At 42.6% G+C, this 11,395-nt stretch overlaps 1 protein-coding gene across 1 annotated transcript; it reads right to left on the bottom strand.

Annotated features, from left to right (window-relative positions):
* Positions 1-2,878: 2,878 nt before the first annotated feature.
* Positions 2,879-10,804, bottom strand: LOC311031585 (phosphoribosyl pyrophosphate synthase-associated protein 2). The gene is made up of 11 exons (XM_084037941.1): positions 10,673-10,804; positions 9,563-9,723; positions 8,667-8,719; positions 7,227-7,293; positions 6,970-7,142; positions 6,751-6,866; positions 6,283-6,338; positions 5,543-5,691; positions 5,354-5,424; positions 4,854-5,000; positions 2,879-4,772 (listed from the first exon to the last, which is right to left on the bottom strand). Exons 1-11 carry the CDS (start codon positions 10,751-10,753, stop codon positions 4,614-4,616), a joined length of 1,233 nt encoding a protein of 410 aa, XP_083894067.1. The 5' UTR covers positions 10,754-10,804; the 3' UTR covers positions 2,879-4,613.
* Positions 10,805-11,395: the final 591 nt, after the last annotated feature.

The raw sequence follows: 11,395 nt of genomic DNA, 5'->3' as shown, positions 1-11,395 counted from the left end.
TGATAGAGCCACTAGTGAGGCTGTAGACTCTTGCTATCATTATGAAATATAAATATATATATTTTGCTTGTTTGTCATCTTGCAAACACAGAAAAAAGTTCACAAATATGACCCACATATTTGCGAATGTTTTTTTTTTGTTTGCCACGAAAATAATTCTATTTTAATGTTGAACTCCCGAGCATAGAAATAGCTAACGGTTGTCATGGAGACGAGCTTCTCCTGGTTTTGTAGTATACAAACGCGACTTTTAATATAAGGCATAATCTCTCAAAACTTGATTTGTGCCGACCAAGTATCGTTCCCTGTATGCTAGCGACCTATGACCTACAGGAAATAAATTGTTAGCTCAAAAATAATTTAGTCGCAATCAGGATATGATAAAAGTGCTGCAGGAATGACGTAGTTTTTGTACGGCAACCAGGAGGTTAGCATCGCACTGGTTCCCGTGGCAAAATTTGGGGAATTTTGGATCGGCGCAGAAAATAAACTCTGCGACAAACATTTAGGATACGTTCACGTTTCGTTCGTCAAGATAATCTTCGCTAATTTTGTGATTGTTGAAGCGTGAATGCAATCGACAGAAGTAAAAAGCGAAATCGGGCTGTAACCAAACACCACGCGGTTACCGTAAAGGCGGTGAGGCTGTGGAGGTGGAGCCGTCGCGTGATTGGAGCGTTGTAGATGGAAGTCATTCCTGCATGACGTTTGAATGACACTGATTCAATCTGATACAAGCAGGTCTGAGTGAGACGAGGTGCAGCGACTACAAACTCACAGTATGGGGTTGATGTTTTCACGTCAGATTATTTTCATCTTAAGTATTTGTTAAAAACATGCAGTATTATTACGTTGTCGTCCCATCGGACAGGAACGAAGGGGCGTCGAGAGCATTTTTAGAGGAATGAAAATCAGCCATAAAGCGACTCACTTGGGTATTTTTACTTCTGTAGTATTTTTTAATTACAGTTTCATCTCTCCATCAAACAATGTGAGCTGTACAGTTGCCGTTTTCTCAACGAGTCGAGTCACTTTGGGGGGTTGAATATCAAAAAAACGCAGGAAGTTATCACTTTGCCTTGTCGTGACTTGTTCTCATTAGTTTCACGTTGCTGCTTTTGCCTTCACGAAGCCTTTCGGACGCGTGCTCGCTGCAGCCGACGTCTTCCCATCACTCATAAAAAAACAAGTGTTTAAAGAGTGTTTGCCAGTGAGTACAGTACAGATAGACCGCCATGTTGGACTGACGGATTGTAGCTCTACAGCATTTAACTATTATCACAGATTGTAGATGGATCAATGCCTTTCTCCACGAATATCCTCTTTCCCCTGCTTCACATTTCCCCGCCGGTGGCCTCTGCTGGAGGCGAGAGGGTTTAGTGCCTTGCTTAAGGGTTAAGGAGAGTGGGAGGGGGGGGGAAAGCACGCCCACATATCACCAAAGCTCGACGCGTTCACCGCTTTTGTCAGACCTCAGTGCATGTCGGTGAGCAACGCCGAAATGTGAACGGACCACTTTCTCCCAAGTTTGACCTTGACAACTGGCGAATTCTGTGCTGTAACCATTGGTAACCAACCCGTAAACACTTTGCAGTAGCATGTTAGTGTTAGAAGCTATGCTGATGTGGGGTCTTTCTCAAAGTCAAGGGTCCTTCCCAGTCGGGTCCTGGCATTCAGAGTGTTACTATCATTTCTAGAGAAGTTAAATCCAGTGACGTAGCATTCCTGAAATTCTGCCGTTCCTTGACGTTGAGAAAGACCCGCGATGTGTTGCACAGCAACGTATAAGAAAAAAGGTTTAAAAACGCAAACAAAAGCACTACAGTTAACGTGGTAGTTTTTAGAAAGTGTTTTTTCCTGAATTTTCCATCTGCTTTGTTCCATTATACTCCAGTACCCAAACCCTTTTTTAATTTTTTTAATAATATCAACTCTTGGCTTAACTTTAAATCCATTGGTGACATGATAGAGTATGCTGGACGGAGCGGTGCCAAACAGCGTGAGCAGGACAATCTGACGGCGTATAAGCCGACCTTTGAGTGCGTCTTGGGTCTGAAGCGGATTTCCTTCTCTGCCTGGTTCTGTTCTTTAGTCGATGCCACCATGTTTGTCTGAAACGATACATGTCTGTCAGCATTAATAAATAAACATGAAATATGTTGAACAAGTGGGTTTAACTGTGCTGATGTTCAGAGCAGAGGAAGAGGTGCGACAGCAATCGAATATAACGGTAAGTACAGTTTTCACATAGTTGTACTTTACATGAGTATTTACATTTTTTGAGACAGTATTTTATACTTTTACTCCACTACAGTTCCGGGGAAATATTGTACTTTTTACACATTTGACACTTTGTTTTTTGATACTAAGAGTCCTAGCTGAAGCAGCGTTTCAAGTGTAAAACCTTGATGGACGTCATATTAGTGGGTGAAACTGGTTGGTCCTAGCCGATGTGTGCATCATATTTTATTTTCCAGTTAGAAAAACTATTTGATTTCAATGTAAAAATACAAAGAAATTGTCTTGGGGGGGTTTCCTGGCATATATTGTTTAGTAGGTGATAAATGTGAGGAGATATGTAATCTAAAAGGGTTCCAAAGGCTATTTTTTTGCCAATAATATTTTGGTACTACTATATTATCCAGGATGTTCACTTGTAATGGAGTATTTGTAAACTGTTGTATTTCTACTTCTACTTTAGTATGGGTTCTGAATACTTCTTCTGCCACTAGATCTGACCATGTTAAATGTAAAAAATACTCCGTGACAAGTTAATGTACTGCAGTCCAAACAAAAAACACAGTAGTCTTGTCTTTCATCGGTCATATTTATTCATATTAAGTGTTGAAAATAAATACAAAACATTTTTGTAACACATCTGGTAAAGTGACAAAGGCCTGCTTCAGTCAAGTTTTGCTTATCAGGGGAAAAAAAGAACATTTTCAGCTTTAACTGCTAAGCAAGCGTCGGTCTCTCATCATGATCGTGGGCTAAATAACGACCTTTGACTTCTGACCCGAAAGGAAACCTGCAACCGGTAGCTGAAGGTAATTTGACTTCCTTTAAATCCAGAGCTCGATAAGTTGAAATGATGGCACAGTGTTACATGGATGACTCGTGAACGCGGATTTCACAAGTGCACCGCCATAAAATCTTTTTTAACACCCCAATTAACCAGATAGGGAAATATGTCCTGCATCAGTTCCAGTTCCACTTTAGCGATGAGTAAATTTGACACAGATCAGCGTCCGAGTGCTATGGCAACCACGCACGGCTAGCCGGTAGCCTAAACCAGCTTTATTGGTAGCACATTCAGACACCACATAAATAAAAAAAACAAATCAGAGGGTTAAACACGCACTGATACTCTACTCTAAGTTAATTAGCTGGGAGCCAAAGGGCCGTTACTCGTTAGCTGAGAAGTGATTGTGTCGCGTTCTTGTCCTGTAAAGGCACTGGCACTCGATACCGTTTAGTAAAAAAGGAGATTCTAGTCGATCACTGATTAAAACAACATTCATTTCTATGGAAACCTACGGAAAGAAAGGGAGACGAGATGGAGAGGTGATTGAAGTACCCAAAGGGAAATTAAAAAAGATGAGGTGTGTGCTGTTGGACGAGGACAGGCAGTCGTCCATTACGGACACATCAGCGTGTTTGCTCTATCTGTGTGCACGTGTGTGCTTTCAGTCATTTCATGTAGAAAGGGATAGTTTGGATTTTCTTTTTAAAGTGAGGTTGTATGATAAGTCAGTGTATAACTACAGCAGATAGTGTTTGAGAAGCAGCGACGCAAAGCGCTGCTGCAGACGTGGGCAGCAGGAAAATGGGTTTTACACCCAAAACAACGTCTTTTTAAATAAATCAATCAGTTCAAGTGTGTTAGATTTACAATATTTTCATTTCATCTCGCCGTCCGACGGGAAACTGACGCTGCTATTTGGCGCTCTTCAAGGACGCAGAGACTCCTACAAAAACAGTAATTCAACCTCACAGAAAGCCGGAGCTGCTGTTCTGGTTTGTGTTATTGTGTAACTTTGGAGAATACGAAGTTACCCTTTAAAACACTAAAGTCACATCATAACACAAACAAACCAACCGATCCAGGCAGCGATAGATCTGCAAATCTTGTGTTCCAACGTAAAATTACCATTTCTGTCAATGGAGTCTGGTAGCTTTAAAAAGAGTGAGATAATAACTTTGTTGGAAAGAAGTGTCCGACGGTGAGATGAAGTGGCAAAAATATTCTAAATATAGTGTACGCTTGCTTTCTTTCAGGTGACTAATACAAACGCATTTAAAAAAAAAAAAAAAAAACTAAATCCAAACAAACCCTTTAAGCTGCACTCATATTGGTATGTTATTTTACAAGTGGGCCATGGATATTTTCATGTGTGTAGCAACTTCAGTGTTTGACAACATTCACCTCAATGTTTCTGAAGAGACCTGAAAAGGCAAAGTGTGTGTGTGTGTGTGTGTGTGTGCGTGTGTGTGCGTGTGTGTGTGTGTGTGTGTGTGTGTGTGTGTGTGTGTGTGTGTGTGTGTGTGTGTGTGTGTGTGTGTGTGTGTGTGTGTGTGTGTGTGTGTGTGTGTGTGTGTGTGTCTCAGGCCGTTCAGTCGTCCACTCCGATGTTGCGGAACAGGTAGGACATGGACTCTCCGTTGTGGATGCGGCGGATGGCCTCCGACAGGATCATGCTGATGTCAACCGTTTTGATCTTTGGACACTTGAGCTTCTGGAGCTCGTGGGGAATGGTGTTGGTCACCACCACCTGGAGGAAGACGAGATTACAAGAGATGGCGGTCGTCTGCAGCAAAAGTAAGTCGACACGGGAATGGTTCAAAGTACGCACCTCGTCGATGGCCGACTCCTCTATGAACCGGGGTGCGTCCGATGAGAGGATGCCGTGTGTTGCCATGACGTAGATCTTGTAGGCGCCTCTCTCCTTCAGCGTCTCCGCTGCTGCCACAAAACTGTCCACTTCGTCGATGATGTCATCCTATGGGACAAACGCACCCGTCTCAAACAAGCTGATCACACACCAGTACCAACTCAAGTACGTTTTTTCCCCCTAAAACATCCAACCAAACAATTATTAATTACTAAACGGGAAACCAGGGCCGAACAATTGATTGAATATTAATCACGTTCACGATTTTGGCTTCTCACTTCTCATCATATCAAGCACTTCCTAAACTGGCAGCCAGCCACCAGGGGGCGATCCAGATGTTCTGACTAGAAGAGTCATATACCGAGTTACAGAAACCACACAGGCTAAATGAAAAGGCACTGAATTCAGGTGACGACGAACCTAATTTCAAGTCTGATTTTTGATGCCGTGTTAAAACTCACCACTATGATGGCGATGCGTCCTCCTACATCTCCCACCACAGTGATGGGAGGCTTCTCTTTAGGGATCAACACTGGAAACACAAAGAGGATGTGATTCAGAGGCAACACTTCTCCAAGTCATGTGATATTTATCGAACGTGTTACACGGTGGTGGTTCTGGGATTTGTCGTGAGTGTGTGTGGGCATTACATGGGATCTCCATGCTGGGGTGAATGGCTCCAGTGGCCTTGACGGTGGGTGGCGAGTGTCGCCCGTCTACCTGGTCTGACTCTGCGTCCTGAGCTTCGCCGTGGATCACCGCTATACCCAGACGCAGACGCTCAGCAAGCGACTGAGCCCTGCACACCCACACGGAGACGACGGGTCAGTACAATTTACTTTTTGTGTTTTTGTCAACGGCGATGATAGATTTTGTGGGCGGAGCCAAACTGCTGTCAGAAAGTGACAGCTCTGTAGTAACGTCACATGTGAGCGTCAAAATCAAAGAATATCTGGACATTATCTGGGACTATTTGACAAACTGACATTAATAAGCTAACAATTATCAATGTGGTCCGTTTCCTGAACGGATCCAACAAAATAAAGTTACAATGGACGGACATCTTATACAACAGGTGGAGAAACCTAGCATCTATAAAAAAGTTTTAAAAAAATAATAGTAAATGTGACATCCACTCCTTTGTTGCCATAAAAGCTTATCGGTCACTGTATGAAATGTGTAAAGTTAAGACTTCTGCAGAGGTGGCCGTATGAAATAATAAAAACAATACTGCAGCAGACAGCAATGCATGCTCATGCAGTTTTGGGGGAAGGAACAGGTGGAGAGAAGCTTGATGATTAACTCAGAAGTTAACAATACAATATAATGAGTTGCAGCTCAGCACAGTTGGAGGATGTGTGATTTCATTATAGAGGAGAAGCTACTGTACCTTTTGGCAGAGGCTGGGGATTTGGCCACGATCACAGCATTTCTATAGTCAGGGATCTGGAGGTACAAAATAAAGACACGTATTAAACGTCAGTACAGTTCCACTTTAAGTCATGTTCTTTATGTCCACATCTGCTACTAGGGCTGGGCGATTAAACCGATCTCGATCCGGCATCACAATCAAATTTGTCGATTTCTGTTAAATGGTTATTACTATTATTATATTATTATTATTCGGCTTGTGTTAACCACAGACCTTATTTCAGGTGAAACCCATTCAAACAAGGCATTGAATTTGAGGAACAAGAAGTGCAAACATGCTGACTCATTTCCATTCCTTCTCTGTTTCAGAGAAGAGAAAGGACAAAGGTTCGACGCCGCTCAACAGCGTGGGCCTCTCGACTGTCGTGGGGTTGAAAAGGTAAAAAGGATTTCCTTTAACATGCAGGTCATGATGCGTGTGTTTCACCTCTTCCTGTATGTACTGCAGCAGGAAGGGGGAGGCTCTCAGATTGTCCACTGGGATGTTGAAGAAACCTTGAATCTCCTTCTGATGGAGGTCCATGGTGATCAGGTGGGTGAGACCTACACAGAGTTGTGGATTCACTCAGACGATCCGTAAAATGTGACAGTCGGCGACGTTGCAAGCCAACACACGTTTCACTACTTTTCCCTGCAAAGCGCTCACCGGCTTTACACATCATAGAGGCGATGAGCTTGGAGACGATGGAGCCCCTCTTCCTCATCTTGCACTGCTTGCTGTAGGGGAAGTAAGGGAGGACGCCCGTGATGCTCCTGGCGCAGGACGTCCTGCAGGCGTACACCAGGATCAGCATCTCCATGATGGTGGTGTTCACATCCCTGACGCGGAGCAGAGGCATGTGAGTGACATTTACAAAAGAAAACTTGAAATACTCAACCGTGTGCGTGTTCCGTCTTACTTACTTGGACACCGTCTGGATCACAAAGACATCTTTGCCTCGCACCGACTCTTGGACCTGCACCCGCGTTTCTATGGAAACAAACAGGATGTGAGAACGGTGAGCGCTGCACGCACTCCTACTTCATCACCGAGCCTGTGGGGGCCGCCGGCTTCATTAGAAGCCCCTCCCCCGCCATCCACTGGAGATACTAGCGTTCTAAAAATGTGCCTCCCACTGACAAGGGATCAGGAAACAAACTGCTTCCTATGCAGCAGAAACACACAGGAACAGAGTCAGAGCTGCTAAATATTATACATTTTATATTCACGTTGAATATTTCGCTCCATCGCCTTAGAAGCAGAGAAAACAAGACCAATATTCACCTGCAAGCAACATAAACGTTACACCACCATATATGTTTCCTCCTGCACCGCTGCTAAATTTTCAGATGATCATTAATAGGATGATGCTCGCCCTAAATGTCTGTCGTGCTCGGATAAAAACATGCCAACGTCTGGACAGATTGTGGTTTTATCTGAGCTATACAAGAGCATATTCGGTTAAGAGCCTCTTCGTTCTCTGTGACGTGTGCCAAGAGATGTAATGCAGCCTTGTAGTGTTTCACAATGTTCTTTAAATAAAGTGCTGTGTGGTCGTCTACTTCAAACCCAGGCCTGAGGAATATTCATCATACTTCCTCTATACTACTAAACACTTTTAGTTAAACAACGCTGACTTTTGCCCGTCACCTATAAAATATGCAGCACATTCTAATCTCCGTACGTTTTAGACTGAAGTTCTACCTTTCAGGCAGTTTTTAATGCATAATGTCCAAACTAAGGACCATCATGGACAACACCTTCCACAAACCACTCCACATTTACAAAAGTACATTCAGCCACAGACTAATCCGACCCCGCTGTGTTGAGGAGCGATGCAGGAGGTCATTCCTGCCTCCAGCCATCAGGCTGTGCAGCTCCTGTACCCCTGCACTCTATTATATTGTATATAGTCAAATATTTGATTTTTATTATATTTTTGTGCTGTATTTAATGTTGTTGTATTCTATTTATTGTTTTTTTGCACCTTTTCTTCAATGCTGCTATGAAAATGTAATTTCTCTTTGGGGATTAATAATAAATGACTCATCATTTAATATTTTATTGTGATGAGGTTTGTTTGTCATTATCCTTCACCTTCACAGATTAACGGTGAAAGGTCTTCAGGAATTTGTTATTTCATCGGCTACTACTGACCTTGGTTAATGCTGTCCAGAGACAAAGCATTCGCATGTTATGGGAAAACCCCAGAAGATGCAGACAACAGAAACAGCTGATCAGTCATGTGAGATACATGTTCGCCATGTCAGAATAAAAAAAAACAGATGTGATTGAAACAACTAATGGGACCACCTGATAAAATACATAAGACATGCACAAGGATCTGTTGTCTATCATCTTACCTCTGTTGGCTTCCTGGTACACCTGCACCTTGCCAAGCTCCACCCCCAACCGCCTGGGAAAGAGAAGTAAAAGATCATTTGAGCTCAGGGCTGCAAAGTCAGAAGACGTTTGTGTATTTAGATTTGAACAGAAAAAAGGAATGCTAAGAAAAAGCAACGTGTGTAATTTCCTCAAATAATGCATGAAAACAAAAGAAGGGAATAAACGATACTGTAACACATGTAGTTTGTACATTTAACTGTAAACCTGCTGTGTTTCATGTCATCTCTCACACAGAGCAGAGCTGCCAGTGACTGTCGGACACAAGCCAGGCCGACTACTATTTGTTCCATAAACATGCACTCAGGAGTCCTGGTGTGTATTCCAAGTACGTTTTGATTATTGTGACGTTCACACGTAACACCCTTAAGGCTGCGCAGACAGTCAGAATAACATCGTCACCGCGCGTGGCGTCCATTAGTTTATGTTAGCCATCTTTGTGTTTACTGTGCCACGAACTGGAGGCTGTGTACGCTTTGACATTTGTTTATTGGATCTGCAAACTTTCTGTTGCAGTCGTTACGTCAGCCCGCAGTGAATGAGAGTTGGATGTATGACATTTGTCTGTATGAGAGTTGCTACAACTAAGGGCTGGTTCCTGGCAAACCTGCCAAATGTCCGCTCTCTTTTTCCAACGGTCCTACATTTTGCAGCCACCTTACTAAAAAGTGCTTACCCGTGCATAAACGGCGATTCTGGTAGAACGCAAAGCACTTCCAAACATGAAAAGCTTGTTTCTAAACAAATCCCAGGTGCGAAAAACAGAAGGTGACAAACCTGTTCCAGAAGGACACATGTGGGCAATTTATTACAGTGTGTATTTGTGCAAGATGTCAGCCATGCCTTGTGTACTCACTCTGAAATCCTCTTGCCCATCTCGCGGCTGGAGGGGTGGGAGTTGGCAGTGAAGATGACCAGGCCGCCCTTGGTGTGGTTCATGTCCCTTGGGTCTCGGGCGCTGCTCTCCCCACACTCGGGCAGAGGATCCTTGGGCACCCACGCGGCGCTGAGCCCTTCCTGCAGTGGAGATTGATGAGCGTTTACTTCCTTAAAAAAGCAATATCTCAAGTAGAGGAGCTCAAGTAGAGGAGGGACAGGAAACGTCCGAAGCTTCTTTTGATTGACAAGTTGGTACATCTGTGTGTCAAAGACATTCTTGATCCTTCTGGGTTGCGTTGAAGTTAACAACCACATAATATTCTTTTAGAAGAGAAAAAGAGAACTCAAACGTACCCAAGAACATGACTTGTGGGACTTTTTTTAATTTCAGGAATCTAATCATAATCCCATTAAAAAAACACCCACTGACATTAAACAATGGAACTGATAGTGTAAAATGCCCACTCATTTCTGGGTTTTAGGAATCATTCCTGCTCCGCTCTTAACTTAGGACCAAATGTGCAGAATTTGCAGTAAGTGAATTTCCTACAAGACGCTAGAAAAACCCTGCACAGTATATGCCAAGTCTAACCAGTCAGAGGATAGCTGACATGTTTATTACATCCCGACAGCCGGGGATGGGAAGATATAGAAGTGACTTGAAAAGGTGTCTAGCTCAGTCATGGTAGAGAGGTGAAAAATAGATACTCATTTTTATAATAAAACAGGATCCAAAATTATTTCTTTTAAATATACAGTATGTATCCTTTATTTACGCAGGGATATGATCTATGATGGTCTTATTTATGTTTGTTTTGAAAAGTTGTGTCTCTCAGCCATTTGCGTCACATATAGTTAGGAAAATAAAATATTTGTTTCCTAACTATATGTACAATTATTCCAGTGTTTTTAGCTGCCATTTTTAAAGTTTTAAGCACATTTTGATGATTGGGATAGAATAGTGAATAGCAATTATTTTGGCTAGGATAATTATTACATTACATTTTCATATCCTCCCAAGCCTACCGACAGAAATAAATTACTCAAATGCTCTGACAAAAATAGATAAATAAAACCAAACAGACACCTGTGGCTGCCTCCGGTCTGTAACCTTCCTGTTTGTCACCGGAGACCTCCACGAGCTCTTAACGGCTGGGAGTACCAGCATCGTCCGTTATCTACGTTCATGATGATGATATGGGAGGCGGGTGTCAAGTATCATATGTTGCAGACTTCCTGGCTACCGGTATATTTAGCTACTTTTGAAGCCAGTGCTGCTAGCCACTTTGATTGGAAACTTTTGAAAATTAGTGTCACGTTAATCTTGAAAAAACGAATTTAAATGTTATCCCTCGTTAACTTTATTTCATGCACGTGACGCTATTTTGTTTTTGTGCTGACTACATTATGTAATTATTATTGTGCGGTTTGTTTTACTTAATAAAAGGAGGGAACTGTTTTAGCGAGGCTGCTTGTGTGGAACAACAACACAGCAAACAAAAACGTGTGTTGCAAACAGATGCCATGTAACCATGTGCAACCAGAAACTGTGCAATAACTGCAAGGGGGTTATTATACATGATGTCAAACGTGTCTTATATTGCAGGAGTTTCGTTTAGGGGTTCGGTGACGTTTCATGGGCTTACTTGTGATTTTTAACATGAGGTACAAGTAGTTAATCCCAACTATCAACACAGTCACGACATTAGCTTTCTCATGTTGCTAAGCTAGCACGACAACACGGGGTTTTGCCTTTTAGCCTTACTGTTCGTTAATTATTGCGTTAAGAAGCTAAATAATGCGCTGACAT

This window comes from Eutrigla gurnardus (assembly GCF_963514095.1).
Source record: "Eutrigla gurnardus genome assembly, chromosome: 20".
In the NCBI taxonomy this organism is placed as follows: domain Eukaryota; kingdom Metazoa; phylum Chordata; class Actinopteri; order Perciformes; family Triglidae; genus Eutrigla; species Eutrigla gurnardus.
The sequence above is the reverse complement of the archived record's forward strand: the minus strand, read 5'-3'. Positions and strand labels throughout refer to the sequence as shown.

Excerpts from the sequence above, each read along its gene's own strand:
- LOC311031585 (XM_084037941.1), bottom strand. The coding sequence starts at position 10,753 with ATGCTGGTACTCCCAGCCGTTAAGAGCTCGTGGAGGTCTCCGGTGACA. Across the intron at positions 9,724-10,672 it reads CAGACCGGAGGCAGCCACAG|GAAGGGCTCAGCGCCGCGTG; the intron begins GTGTCTGTTTGG and ends TCTCCACTGCAG. Across the intron at positions 4,773-4,853 it reads AGGAGTCGGCCATCGACGAG|GTGGTGGTGACCAACACCAT; the intron begins GTGCGTACTTTG and ends GTCTTCCTCCAG.